Raw genomic sequence first — 15,584 nt, 5'->3', positions numbered from 1 at the left:
GTAAAAGAATATCCATGCAGCGTCGCTTTTATAATAACCATCCCTCCCCCCCACCACACACCAAAAAGGAGATAGGTAAGTGGCATGAGCAGGGAAATGTACATCTATTAACCTATTAAACACTTTAAAAAATAATGAGGTAGATCCCATGGTGATATAGGAGGTCCATGATATATTGGTGAGAGTAACAAAGAAAGCTCCAGAACAAATGATCCCATTTTGGTAAAATCAAAATTCTACATATGTATATACATATATATATGGTGCATAGAAAAGTGTCTGAAGGTGTACAGGTCAAAACTCTTAACAGTGATTACCCCTGGAGAGAGATGGGAACGATGAGAAACAGATTCTCACATTTCATGTGATACCTGTTTCAGTGCTGTTTTTTTTTTCAGAGTATTTTTCCCTGCTTATTTATTTATTTGGCTGTGTTGGGCCTTAGCTGCGGTGTCCAGGCTCTTCGTTGCTTCTCTCTAGTTGTAACCCGAGGGCTCAGCAGTTGTGGCACATGTTTGTTTGCTCCAGGGCCTGTGGGATCTTAGTTCCCTGACCAAGGGTCAATCCCATGTCTCCTGCATTGGAAGGTGAATTCTTACCTACTGGACCACCATGGAGGTTCCTAAATATTTTTTTAAAATAAGTGTGTGTTACCTGAAAGAAATGTAAAACGTGAGGCTACATCTTCAAGGACTCTGGGCAGGGACACACCCATCTATGCCTTGACCATACCTGGATTTTTCTGAGCTTCCACCTCACAGTCGAATTTTGGAGCACAGATCAGAGAACTCCAGGTCCAGGATGAGCCCCTAAGTTCTGGCCTCCCCTCCTGGGATCAGCCAAGCTGCCAAGCCACAGTCACTAATACTAATATTCCCACTAATACTGGAAGCACTACTTCACGGGCTCCAGTCCCCAGAGAAGGCAGTGAGCTTGGACGATGACACACTTGGGGCTATGAAGTGATGGGAGCCATGGAATTCATGCAGAAGCGTGTAATAAAAAAACCTCCCAATGCCTTTCCCAGACATGCCTTCCTGCCCCTGCCAAGCAGAAGCACCCCCCAGCAGTCTTGGTGCTCAACCCCGTCAGCCCTTCCCTAAGGTCTTTCTTCCTTCTGTGCTGGGCAACTTGCTCTGTCTTCCCTGAGCAGACAGATCCGAGCTGCTGTCACAACAGGATGACACGTGCCACCTGAGGGATGATGAAAGTGCCAAGCCCAGCCTATTCCAGCCCAGGGAGGGTCCACAGTGAGGTGAGTGTCTGCTGAGGACTCCACACTCACACAGCCCCTCAGACGATTCCTGCACAGGCTCCCCGTAAATTCTGGAGGGAAGATCACTTTCTCAAATTTGATCCTTCACGCAGCGTTGTGTGCATCGTGACGTTCATCTTTGACTCCGCGGGTCATCTTTTCCCCTTACTTTCCCTTCACGGTGTCTCTTCCCTATGCCATCCTCAGATATTCTGGGTCTTGGTGAACTCTCTCCCCTCCCCTCATTAAAACAGAACCACAAAAATGAATGGATTTACATAGTCAAAAGTGTTTCCTTTTAGGAACATTTTCTTGAGTGAAAAAGGAAATTATCTAATGGAATTCCAGAGACCTCAGTCAGGTAGGGAGAGATTGTAGGTAATCAGCTTTGAGTGACCCAAAAATCAGCCCCTGTTCAAGGCTGTCTACTTTGTCTTGCTAAACAACTGACCCAGATATTTCTTTTCACATCTGGGCATTAATGTTCCAACAGAGAAACCCAAAGTATAGACTGTCACCTTATCCAAATGCTTAGGTCTTTTTAGAATGAAATGCTTTATTATCACCAGTCCATGGATCAGACTGTCAGAAGTTATGGGGACCTATGCTAGACAGAAACCAAGTTCCAAGTAGACATGTAAAACAAACTTCTCACTGTCTCATAAGACTTGTTAAAGGACTTGTTATGTCCATAGTCTCCTCTGTTATTTTACAAAGCTTCTGCATGAAAAGCAGGTATTATTCATCCCATCTCCCAGATGAAGAAACTGAGGTCCCCAAGAATGAAGTGATTTTTTCCAAGATCTCAGAGTGTTCATGGCAGACCTGGGGCCAAAGCCCAAATCTTTCAATTTCTGGCACCAGACCCATTCCCACACCCAACCCTGCTTTTTCTTTGTCTACATCTTTCTCTATAAAGCAAGACTTTTCACTTGTAGTTCCCCAGTCTTGACTGCACAGCCCCATGCCCCACACTACATGTCAGGAGCTGACATGCTGCACTGTGGGTCAGGCAGAATGACTTTTGCCAGCCAGAGGAGAGCAAGGACTCCAAGGTTCCAGGAAGTCCCTCTCCCCCCACCTCTGGGGCTTTCTCTACTTCTGAGCAGCTGTCACAGTAGCTATATGGACATTGCCCCAGGTACCAGCCATAGCCTGCTGACTGTCAAGTACAGCTCAGTCCCTTCTCCAGCCTTCCCATATTTCCTAAGCCAGGACTCAGGACCACTGATTCAATCTGGAGAGTTCAATTACAGTGACAGACTAACAAAAGGGACCCAAATGCAGGAAGAGAAAAAAACACAGGGGTAAATGGGTGAAGTGGGGTAGAGAGAGCCTTGCTTTGAGTGAGACAGACCTATAATCAACCTGACTCCAACCCTATACCCTGTGTCCCTGGGAAAGCAAATTCATCCCCCAGCCCTTATTTTCCTGATCTGAAAGTAGGAACAGTAATATCTACTCTCAAGTTCAATAATGAGGATTAAACTAGAAAGGAAAAGTGGGGTGGACATTTATCACTGGCCAAGTGCATAAGACAGCACAGTGGGAAAGGAAGGAACAAAGAGGAAAGTGGGAACTAGAATGGGAAGATGACATTTAAGAGATGGTACAGCCCAAGGTTAAGTGCATAGATGTTGAGGTCAGCTAGAACTGAATTCAAATATCAGTTCTACCGCTTACTAACTCAGTGTCTTTGAGCATCTCACAGAATCCCTCTGAGCTTCCATTGATCGTAGACTTGCTGTGATCACCAAATGAGAAACACACATATAAAGCTCTCAGAACACTTCCTGGTTTATAGTTAATGCTCAGTCAATGCGACTACAACTTGTAGTTCTCATTCATCATCATATACTATTGAAATCAATTCAGAATGGTTCAATGGCATATTACAAATTTCCAAATTTTTGTCGTTGAAACATCTAAAGTTTACTCTCTGTGTGCTTCCATGGTGACATCCTTTAATCTGGGATATGAAAGCAGATAGACCAGGAGTGATGAATAAATTCATTTTCATGGGGGAGAAGCTTAGGCAATGAAAGGGCGGTGTGGTAGAGCCTTACACATATGAGCACTCAAGGTGTCCAGACACAAGTATGAAGTCCAGTCGAACCACCTAACACTGAGTGATGCTGAGCAAATTGTTATACCTCTCTAAGCCTTGGAAGAAAAGTTATGACCAACCTAGATAGCATATTCAAAAGCAGAGACATTACTTTGCCGACTAAGTTCCGTCCAGTCAAGGCTATGGTTTTTCCTGTGGTCATGTATGGATGTGAGAGTTGGACTGTGAAGAAGGCTGAGCACTGAAGAATTGATGCTTTTGAACTGTGGTGTTGGAGAAGACTCTTGAGAGTCCCTTGGACTGCAAGGAGATCCAACCAGTCCATTCTGAAGGAGATCAACCCTGGGATTTCTTTGGAAGGAATGACGCTAAAGCTGAAACTCCAGTACTTTGGCCACCTCATAGGAAGAGTTGACTCATTGGAAAAGACTCTGATGCTGGGAGGGATTGGGGGCAGGAGGAGAAGAGGATGACAGAGAATGAGATGGCTGGCTGGCTGACTCGATGGACGTGAGTCTGAGTGAACTCCGGGAGATGGTGATGGACAGGGAGGCCTGGCATGCTGCGATTCATGGGGTCGCAAAGAGTCAGATACGACTGAGCGACTGAACTGAACTGAACTGAAGCCTTGGTTTACTCATCTGTGAGATGAGGATAATAAATGACTGGTGTGGCTAGAAGTATGTCGGGATTACTATATGTTACATGTGATAAAGCATGTGAAAGTGCCTTCCACCAGGCAGCTCTTAACTCCTTGCACTTTTCCTCCCAACAATTGAATTGTGAAGCTTAAAAATTCTTGGGCTAGCCATGGACACAGCTAGCTTGGACACAGACTGCCAACTTTGATCTCCACCCAAAAAGCTACGAATGATGGCCAGACCAAATCATTATGTTTACCCTGTGATGAGAATCCAGACTCATAGAATTTTGCTCATTTCTGGAAACCACACCTTAAAGATAGTGACAAGAGACTTCACTGGTGACCTAGCGGCTAGACTCTCCAGTCCCAATGCAGGGGGCCCAGGTTCTCCCTGGTCAGGAAACTATAGCCTACATGCCACAGTCAAGACCTGGCATAGGCAAATAAATAAATGAATATTAAAAAAAAAAAAGACAGTGACAAAGTAGAGCGGTTTAGGTAGAGGGACCCAGTTGGCAGTGCACTGTCCTCCTAGAAAAATCCATTGACTCGGCGCAGAACACGTCTGAAAAATTGATCAGAATAATTGTCACCATTTACTGAACACTTGCCAAGGACCAGAAAGCATCACTTAATCCTCAGAACAACTTTATGAGTAATGCACTATTACCATTCCCCCCATTTTACAGATGAGAAGAGTTGGCTCATAGAGGGTAAGCAAATTCCTCTAGGTCATAAAACAATTAAATGGAAGAGCCAGGTTCTAGTCCAGTATCCAGGCTTCAAAACCCACCATGCAGTGCTTCCTCTGTTAACTCACGTTTAGATTTCTTAAGGACTTTTGTGTCAAAGAATAATAGACTTGTTCTTTGAGATTCCAGAGAACTAAATGCTGTGCAAGTAATATGACAGAAGTTAGTGTCACATACAAACAAAAATTATTTTAAATGGTGTGCTGACAAGTAGATTAGGTCTCCTTCAACATCTCTCCTTTTTTTATTTTTTTGAGAACAAAGAACTGGAAGCTCCCTGATCTCAAAATAGACTTGCTATCTGGCCCAAAAAGCCATTCATTTTCTTAATATTGCTGACTATTGTTTCATTTAACTTATTTGAAGTTTTTATTTCCGAGTCAATACATCTAATAAGATTTGTGATGGATGAAAGTAAGTCTTTTATTTGGCAAGTGATAGACAGGATAATGCATGAGGTGACATATTGAAGACAAAATGATTTTAGTAAAGAGAATAAGTTGGGAATCTAGAAATTGATTCTCCTAAAACCATGTCTGTGTACTCTGAGAAGTTTGCGGGTACTGCCAAGGGTATGCATTACCCAAAATAGACAATACTTAACCAAATGCCCTTTGAAATCTCTTTTAACAAGGTTATGTAGCCCATTAGCAAGTTTTATTGCCATGAATTAGATGTCTTAGTTTTAATTTGGGAAGTCGTATTATATTTTGTCACTAGCATACTCTGGAGTCAGACAAATATGACCTTAAGTTCTGATTTTGCCCTTTATGAGTTTAAACATTCTATGCCTCCATTTTCTAGTATGTAAAACTGGAATGATAATGAATATGATAATAATAATAATAATTGCCTTATGGGGTTATTGTAAGAATCAAATATGATAATGTAGCAAAGTCCTTGATTCAAAATAAGTGCTCTATAAATGTTATCTATGATGATAGTGATGATGCTACTGATAATGAAAAATCCATATCTCATTATTTTGGAAAATAATTAAGCACTTGATCCTGTTATCCATACCAAGTTATCCCATGTGTAGTTTACCCTGGAGCACAAAACTAAAAGTAACTAGACAGACTGCTCAGATATCCAGGTCTATAAAAAAAATTCTTTTTGGAAAATAGTACGTAGGCTCCTTTAAAAATTAAAAATACTATATCATCCAGCAATTCCACTTCTGGATATTTATCCAAAGAAGACAGAAACTCTAATTCTAAAAGATATATGCAGCTTTCAGGTTCATTGCAACATTATTTGCAGTTGCCAAGACATGGAAACAACTTGATGTCCATCATTGGGTAAATGGATAAAGAGGGCATAAACACATACACAGGAGAATAACTATGCAGCCATAAAAAGAAAGAAATACTGCCATTTGCAACAACATGAATGAAGCTTGAGGGTATAATAAGTGAAACAGTCAGAGAGAGAAAGACAAATGCTCTATGGTCTCACTTACACATGGAATTAAAGAAAAAACAAGCTCATAGAGAAAAGATTGGAAGCAGGGGAGTGAGGGGATGGACAAGATGGGTGAAAGGGATTCAAAGGCTCAAACTTCCAGTTAATAAAATAAATAAATAATAGGCATGTAATATACAGCTTGGTGACTACAGTTAATAACATCATATTGCATATTTGAGAGTTGCTAAGAGAATAAATCTTAAAAGCCCTCATCATAAGAAAAAACAAATTTTGTAACTATGTATGAGTATGGATAATAACTAGACTTATTGTGGTGATCATTTTATAATGCATGCACTTATTGATTCACTATGTTGTACACCTGAAACTAATGTAAAGTTATATATCAATTACATCTCAATTAAAAATAATAATAATCCTGTTTGTTTAATGGTAATAGATGGACAATACCACCTGGACCAGTGTGTCCCATTTTGTTCTTTTGGGCATTTCTACCCACCAGGAAGAGCAGATCCCGCTCTGTCTCCTTTTTCTGCTCATGTATACCATCAACATTTCTGGCAACTCTGTCATCATTATCCTGATTATCTCTGCTCCACGCCTCCAAACTCCCATGTATGTCTTTCTTAGCAACTTGGCCTTGGCAGACATCTGCTTCACCTCCACCACAGTCCCCAAGATGCTGCAGAACATTTTCTCTTCTACCAAGGCCATTTCCTACATGGGTTGCTTAACACAGACTTATTTCTTCATTTGCTTTGCAGCCATGGAGAACTTCCTCCTGGCTGTGATGGCCTATGACAGATACATCGCCATCTGCCACCCTTTCCGCTACTGTATGATTCTGAACAGGAAGCTGTGTTCACACTTGGTGGCCGTGTGCCACATCCTCTCCCATCTTCATGCCCTGCTGCACACCTTTCTCATGGGCAGACTGATCTTCTGTGCAGATAACAGGATCCCCCACTTCTTCTGCGACCTCTACCCTCTGATGAAGATCTCCTGCTCCAGCACCCACCTCAACACCTTGATGATTCACACGGAAGGAGTCATTGTCATCAGTGGCGCTCTGGCCATCATCATGGCCTCCTACGCCTGCATCATCTCAGCAGTCCTCCAGAGCCCCTCAGCCAAAGGCAAGTGGAGAGCCTTTTCTACCTGTGGCTCCCACCTCACTGTGGTGGCTATATTCTATGGGACCCTCACCTGGGTCTACTTCCGGCCCCTTACCAGCTATTCAGTGGCTGGGGGTCGTATCCTGACTGTCATGTACACAGTAGTGACCCCCATGTTGAACCCCTTCATTTATAGCCTAAGGAACAAGGATGTCAAGGGGGCCTTCAGGAAATGGATGAACAGGATCTGGACTTCTTCATTTAGATAAAACCCCAAAACACAGTTTCAAGTTTTATCTATGATTTCAAGCTGTAACTATGAAAGATTTTTGTTCCTCAAATATCTGTTTCCTTTAGAACTTCCTAGAAATATTAGGTATGTATCACAGTTTTCTCATGGGATATTGCCTAGAAATATTTCTTAAACCCAATTGTAAAGTAAAATAAAGTAAAAATAAAAATTTTTAAAAAAGAAAGAAAGAAATAGTCTTTGGCAAACCTAAAAAAAAAAAAACAAGTACATGGAGCTATATATTTAGTGTAAATCAGTAACATGATTTTAATTACAGCTGATGGTGTTCTGTGGGCCTGATTTCTAATACCAGGATTGTAACTTTCAGAGTTCTTAGATGCAGGCAACAGAAACTAATTCTGGTTATTCATGGAGGAAACAAGTTTATTGAAATCATATGTGAAACTCATGAATTTCCAAGAAGACTAAGCCAACAAGTTCAGCAAAATGGACAAGAATAAGAAAGGTCATACAGGCAGAACTATAGTCAAAATCATATCCCAGAACTGGTATGATGAGGTTACCACTGTAGCTACCAAACTCTGTTCCATGCCACTTGAATCCCCACCAACATTACCAGAAACAGTCACTGGGCACAGCCCTTAGAGTCCTGAAAAACAGATGTGATCACCTCCAAAAAGAGCACTCATTTCTTATTCTCTCCATCAACACCTCTAGATTCAAAATAAAGTGGTGCGTCTGATTGGCCAAGTCTTGGTCACTCACCCAAGCTCTAATTCCCAAGGGAACTGGAAAAACAATACTGCTACTTTTATTTTCCATAAAAATTAGGGAGGTTCTGCCTCCCACCAAGACAAAAGAAATGGGGGAACTCCTCTGGAATGGGAAGAGGGACGTCATGACAAATGTCCACTATAGGGCTAGGAGTTACAGTTGCTTCAGAACTGATCACCTGTCACAGCTCTCCGACTTGCACTTCCTTGACCTGGATGAGCTGCATTATTCTGGGATTACTTAACCTCTTTCTGTCTCAGGATTCTCCTAATCTTTTCTATAGTTGAAATGTGGAATTAGTCTATTACTATGTATCTGCTGTGATCCATGAAGGGGTTGCTTCATGGATCACGGGGTTCTTGAGGCAAGAATATTGGAGTGGTTTGCCATTCCCTTCTCCAGTGGACCACATTTTGTCAGAATTCTCCACTATGACCTGTCCATCTTGGGTGGCCCTACAGGGCATGATTAATAGCTTTACTGAGTTATGAAAAGCCCTTTGCCACAAGGCTGATGATACCACTCTAAAGGCAGAAAGTGAAGGAGAAATAAAGAGGCTCTTTATGAAAGTGAAAGAGGAAAGTGAAAGGCTGGCTTAAACCTCAACATTCAGAAAACAAAGATCATGGCATTCGGTCCCATCACTTCATGGCAAATAGATGGGGAAACAGTGGAGACACTGACAGATTTTGTTTTCTTGGGCTCCAAAGTCACTGCAGATGGTGATTGCAGCCATGAAATTAAAAGATGCTTGTTCCTTGGAAGGAAAGCTATGACAAACCTACACAGCATATTAAAAAGCAGAGACATCACTTTGCTGACGCAGGTCCATATAGTCAAAGTTATGGTTTTTCCAGTAGCCATATACAGATGTGAGAAGTGGACGATAAAGAAGGTTGAGTGCTGAAAAACTGATGCTTTCGAAATGTGTTGGAGAAGACTCTTGAGAGTCCCTTGTACTACAAGGAGATCAATCCTAAAGAAAATCAGTCCTGACTATTCACTGGAAGGACTGAGGCTGAAGTTCTGACACTTTGGCCACCTGATGAGAAGATCAACTCATTGGAAAAGACTCTGATGCTGAGAAAGATTGAAGGCAGGGGATAAGATGATTGGATGGCACCACTGACTCAATGGACATGAGTTTGAGCAAACTCTGGGAGATAGTGAAGGACAGGGAAGCCTGGTGTGCTGCAGTCCATGGAATTGCAAAGAGTCAGACATGACTTAGCAACTGAACAACAACAATGTATTTGCTAGCCAATCAATGCTGGACATGGGGAACAGGTTCAAGAGCCAAAATGTCTACCAATATGTTGATTCTTGGGCTTCCCAGGTGGGCCAGTGGTTAAGACTCCGTGCTCCCAAGGCAGGGGGCCAGAGTTCAATCCCTGGCTGGGGAATTAAGATCCCACATGATGCGTGGTGTGGCCAACAGTAATGTTGATTCTTCAGTTTTGTGGGTATAGGATCAAAAGGAAAAGTGAAAGTGGCCTCCCAGGACATGAAGCAGATGTCACAAGTACAAGTCAATTTGGTCCATCTGTCTAGATAAAGTTTCTATCTATAATATGGATTGTTATAGGCACAAAGTCAAGAAGGAAATAAAATTGTAATAATTTTTGTGTAATTATGTAGAATATGGGTTTATTATTATATATATATATATATATATATATATATACACCAAGCCATATATATATTATATTATATTAGCCATATATATATATTAGGCTTGGTCAAAATTTAAACCATTGAAATGGGTTTGAGAAGCTATACTGCCTTAGTCTTTGCACCAGGATAATAAATCTTCCAAGGTAATGGGAGCCATCAGTTCAGTTCAGTCACTCAGCCATGCCCAACTCTTTGCGACCCCAAGGACTGTAACACATCAGGCTTCCCTGTCCATCACCAACTCCTGGAGCTTGCTCAAAGTCATGTCCATCAAGTCAGAGATGCCATCCAATCATCTCATCCTCTATCGTCCCCTTCTCCTCCTGCTTTCAATCTTTCCCAGCATCAGTCTTTTCCAATGAGTCAGTCCTTTGCATCAGGTGGTCAAAATTTTCGAACTTCAGCTTCAACATCAGTGCTTCCAATGAACACCCAGGACTGACTTCCTTTAGGATGGATTGGTTGGATCTCCTTACTGTCCAAGGGACTCTCAAGAGTCTTCTCCGAAACCACAGTTCAAAAGCATCAATTCTTCAGCCCTCAGCTTTCTTTATAGTCCAACTTTCACATCCATACATGACTACCTGTAAAACCATAGCTTTGATTATACAGACCTTTGTTGGCAGAGTAATGTTTCTGTTTTTTAATATGCTGTCTAGGTTGGTCATAACTTTTCTTCCAAGGAGCAAGCATCTTTTAATTTCATGGCTGCAGCAACTATCTGCAGTGATTTTGAGAGCCATGGCACTTATAAAATGATAAGAAAAGATAAAGCCAACCTGTGGTTAGTTAACTAACATTTGCCAGTAAGTATCTTATATACCAAAAAAAAAAAAAAATTTCTGAATTCCATTTCCTGCCTCCCAGCCCCACGTTCCTCCTTCTCTGTCTTTAGTTTTGTTGCTAATCTTCATTCTTTACCCATGGATTAGCCTCACTTCTTAGCACTCTACCCTCTTCTAAGAATCCACCCTGCTCCCATGGGAAGAATTTTCTTAAGGCGAAGAAATGGTCAAGAGAGTAAATTAAATATCTTTGAAGAAATGGATAGAATTGGGCACTTCCATCAAAAATTTTGTATTTAGATATCTTCCTCTTCTAGGAGTTTATCACACAGAATAAGCACATGTAATGAATAAACATATATTTTATGAGTAAATACACACATATATTTTAGGTTCAGTATATTATTGTCTATGACAGTAAAAAATTAGAAACAATCTTTATGCATACTAACGGAATTTTTGGTTCATCATGTCCAGTGTTGCTGTTCAGTCGATAAGTCGTGTCTGACTCTTTGCGACCCCATGGACTGTAGCAAGTCAGTCCTTCACTATCCCCGGACTTTGCTCAAATTCTTGTCCACTGAGTCAGTGATGCCATCCAACCATCTCATCCTCTGTCACCTGCTTCTCCTCCTGCCCTCAGTCTTTCCCAGCTTTTCCAATGAGGGTCTTTTCCAATGAGTTGGCTCTTTACATCAGGTGTCCAAAGTATTGGAGCTCCAGCTTCAGCATCAGTTCCTCCAAAGAATACTGGGGCTTCCCTCATGACCCAGATGGTAAGCAATCTGCCTATAATGCAGGGGACTTGGGTTCAATCTCTGGTTTGGGAAGATCCCCTGGAGAAGGGAATAGCTACCCACTCCAATATTCTTGTCTGGAGAATTTCATGGACAGAGGAACCTGGTGGGCTACAGCCCATGGGGTCGCAAAGAATCAGACACGACTGAGCAACTAATAGTAACACTATCATATTTAGTAGTTAGATAGTATCTATCTGTTCTTCCTTCCCTTCATATCCTTGCCATGGCTTCACTGAGAACAGAATACACATCTCCATCCCTTTGACTTTGGATTTGCTTTAGCCCACAGTTTATGAACAGGGATAACAAATGCTGCTTCAGATAAAGAGCTTTGAATGGGTTTAGAAGATTTGGTTTGCCCTCTTGAGCTCTGGCTTTCATCATGAGAAGAAAAGCTCACCCTGTGTAGTTAGGGCCGCTTAGCTTGGATCTCAGAATAAGAAATAAATTGAACAGACCTGAACTTGACCTGGGGTCTAAAGCATGGTTGGCCCTTTAGCCTCCAGACTTTTGACTGGGAAATAAAAGCCTGTTGTTATAAGCCACTGAGGTTTAGGATTGTTTCTTATTTAGGACTTTGAAGGAAATCCAAACTAATTCAACACACATACTATGAATTGCTGTGCAGTCGATAAAAAGAATGAGGCAGATTAATTTCTGGCCTTTCATTTCATCAAGTCTTTGGATACATACAGATATGCAAACCCTTATCTAGCCATTCTTTGCCCTTTTCTCCCATCATTTCTTCATGTGTATGTGTAGGAGATTTCTGGAGATTACGAGTGAAATGACATAAAACATACAAGACATACAAGAGACAGATACACTCTGGCCAGAGGAAAAATAATAACTGTGGCACAAGCAAGCAAGCTCATGGTTTATTTTTATATAGCCCCCCTGGGCAGAGTTCCAGACTGTATGACCAAGCTTGTTCAGTACAGTGCATGTGAATAAATGTTATCATACAGCAAAAGGGAGTGAAATTCCAGCTTACTGCAGAGTCTGTCCAGAGCCCTTATCACAAGAAGGGAATGTTCCCTTATTTGCAAGGGACCATTAATCTCAAGGCTGTGTCTGTCTCCTTGACAGAACATCCTGTTTGCAAGCAGCACATCTCCACTTTCCCTATCGTGGCCACATTAACCCTTCAGTATGCTATTGATAATAAGTAATAATAATAATGATAGAAAAACCATATGTGGTAGTTACTGTGGACTGGTCATTGTTATGGTGTTTTACATATATTGTACTCATCAAATCCTTATGAACCCTAAACCTTAATTATACATACTATTTCTCTCTTTATCAATGGATAGATGAGGCAGAGAGTAATTGAATAATTACCAAAGATGATACACATTTAAACCCTGTGTTTCAATGGAATATTACTCAGCCATTAAAAGGAATGCATTTGAATCAGTTCTAATGAGGTGGATGAAACTGGAGCCTATTATGCAGAGTGAAGTAAGCCAGAAAGAAAAACACCAATACCGTATGCTAATGCATATATATGGAATTTAGAAAGAAGGTAATGATAACCCTGTATGCGAGACAGCAAAAGAGACACAGATGTATTGAACAGTCTTATGGACTCTGTGGGAGAGGGCAAGGGCGGGATGATATGGGAGAATGGCATTGAAACATGTAAATATCATATGTGAAATGAATCACCAGTCCAGGTTTGATGCATGATACAGGGTGCTTGGGGCTGGTGCACTGGGATGACCTAGAGGGATGTTACAGGGAGGGAGATAGGAGGGAGGTGGGAGGAAGTTTCAGGATAGGAAACACATGTACACTCATGGTGGATTCAAGTCAATGTATGGCAAAACCAATACAATATTGTAAGGTAAAATAAATTAAGTAATTAATTAAAAATAAACAAATAAATAAACCCTGTGTTTTTCTTTTTGTAATGCAAGAGACTGACTTAAGCTTTGATTGAGGAAGCATGCATTTCAAAGGCTACCTGACATATTACCAGCCACACCCACCTCCTTGGTTTAGAGATCTTGGTTGATTTAGATTAACTGTTTGTTTGGGCCCCTTGATTTTATTCTTCCTGTGATTGAAATTCCCACTCTTGGGTTTTAAATCCATCCATTAAATAGTGAACCTTGAAGATGAATCCCTTATCTTCATCCCCAATAAAAGCAGAACTCTAAGCCCACACTCTCTCCCTCTATCCATAACCTCATTGGATGGCCCAAGATGTGCTTGTCCTTTCCAGGACCTATAAGTAATAAACATTTCCTCCCCCCAAATTTCCCCAAAGAGCTGCTGAGGGTACCTTACAATCATAGTAAAAATCAAAAGGGCCTGACCAGCTCACTGGTTATCATAGGCACAAAACAATCACACAGCAAGTAATGACAGAGCTGGGATACAAATTCACTCTGTCTCCAAAATCCATTCCCTTAACCGCTTACACTATACTACCTTCGAACAAGCAGCCCTAGCATTTTCCCTTGGGCTTTTGAACTCTCTTTCATTCTGACTTCTTTAAGGAAAATAATTTCTTGGAGATCCTATGTTTGCACAAAAGAACTCCTTGATTCTATTGTTTCAGTGTAATTATGGATACTACCTCCTTTATCTCTCAAAGGGATGTGTATCTTTACCACAATAGCAATCTATCTGAAAAGAAAAACAAGAAAACAATCCCATTTATAATAACAACAAAAAGAACCAGCTACTTAGGAATAAATTTAACCAAGGAGCTAAAAAAAACTGTACAGTAAAACCATAAATCATTGATGAAAGAAAGCAGACACAAATCAAAGGAACAACCTCATGGGCGTGGATTGGAAGAATGAATATTGTTAAAATATCGATGCTACATAAAGGGTTCAGGAGCTGTGCTGCCATTCCCCGTTTGCCTGGGAACCAGGTTGGAAGTTGCTTGAGATACAGAGCTTCCTGAAAAGCCTTCGCAGGGCACTCTTCACCTCCTGGTTTCTTAGGCTGTAGATCAGTGGGTTTAGCATAGGGGTAACAACTGTGTAAAAGATGGCCACCTGACGCTCCTGGTCCAAGTCGTAGCTGGAAGATGGCCGGAGGTACACGCAGATCACAGAGCCGTACAGGAGCAGCACAACCAGGATGTGGGAGCTACAGGTGGACAGGGCTTTACGCAGGGCAGAAACTGAGTGCATGTGGGTTATGGCCACACCAATGAGAGCATAGGAACCTAAAATAAAGAAGAAGGGGCTGACCACCACGGCTACCCCCTCAGTAAATATTAACATCTCATTGACCACTGGCCAGGTGCAGGAGAGCTTCAGCAAGGGTGTGATGTCACAGAAGAAGTGGGTGACCTGGTTGCCACAGAAAGTTAAGCGAGTGACCAGCACACTATAAAGGAGGCTGTTGAGGCTGACGATCACCCACGAGGTCAATGTTATGCGTAAGCAGAGGCGATGGCTGATGGTGGCAGAGTATCTTAAGGGGTCACAGATAGCCACATAGCGGTCATAGGCCATAGCAGCCAACAAGTGGCCTTCCATGCTGCCCACAGCCATGAAAAAGAAGAGCTGGAGCATGCAGCAGTTGAAGGAGATGGTTCTGTTCACAGACAGTGTGTGCGCCAGCATCTGGGGAACAGTGATGGTTGTCAGAGAGATGTCAATGAAGGAAAGTTGGCTGAGCAGGAAGTACATGGGGGTCTGAAGCTTGGGGTCTGAGAGGGCAGCAGTCATTAACAGAGCATTGCCCATAACTGCCACCAGGTACATGGGAAGGACGATCCCAAAAATAACTGGTTGCATCTCTGGCCAGCTGGACAGACCCAATAAAACAAATTCTGTTACTTCTGTCCTGTTTCTAGCAGCCATGAGCCTCAATCCACATCACCCGCAAAGAGCAAGGGTTAAGATCAAATAAGGTTGAAATTTACTCAGAGATAGCTTGCAGGAAACATCTTTTCTTGTGCAGATGTCCCTAGTTTTCCAAAATGAATTTTTTTCTCTTTAATTTTTTTCCCAGGCCATTATTTCTTATTCATCCACTCACCTACCCATTCTTTAGTATATTCCAGG

General features: G+C 41.7%; 2 protein-coding genes across 2 annotated transcripts; one reads left to right on the top strand and one right to left on the bottom strand.

Moving 5' to 3' along the window:
• The first annotated feature begins 6,585 nt into the window (after positions 1–6,585).
• Positions 6,586–7,530, top strand: LOC138438038 (olfactory receptor 1Q1-like). Its single transcript, XM_069586282.1, has one exon. The coding sequence runs from the start codon at positions 6,586–6,588 to the stop codon at positions 7,528–7,530; it is 945 nt and encodes a 314-aa protein (XP_069442383.1).
• Positions 7,531–14,396: 6,866 nt separating this feature from the next.
• On the bottom strand, positions 14,397–15,380 carry LOC138436227 (olfactory receptor 1f45-like). Its single transcript, XM_069581907.1, has one exon. It carries the CDS (start codon positions 15,378–15,380, stop codon positions 14,397–14,399), a length of 984 nt encoding a protein of 327 aa, XP_069438008.1.
• Positions 15,381–15,584: the final 204 nt, after the last annotated feature.

The sequence above is a fragment of the Ovis canadensis genome, chromosome 3 (assembly GCF_042477335.2).
Source record: "Ovis canadensis isolate MfBH-ARS-UI-01 breed Bighorn chromosome 3, ARS-UI_OviCan_v2, whole genome shotgun sequence".
Lineage (NCBI taxonomy): Eukaryota > Metazoa > Chordata > Mammalia > Artiodactyla > Bovidae > Ovis > Ovis canadensis.
The sequence above is the reverse complement of the archived record's forward strand: the minus strand, read 5'-3'. Positions and strand labels throughout refer to the sequence as shown.

What these genes read in the sequence shown, in the direction of transcription:
- LOC138438038 (XM_069586282.1), top strand. Translation starts at nt 6,586, where the DNA reads ATGGACAATACCACCTGGACCAGTGTGTCCCATTTTGTTCTTTTGGGC.
- LOC138436227 (XM_069581907.1), bottom strand. Translation starts at nt 15,380, where the DNA reads ATGGCTGCTAGAAACAGGACAGAAGTAACAGAATTTGTTTTATTGGGT.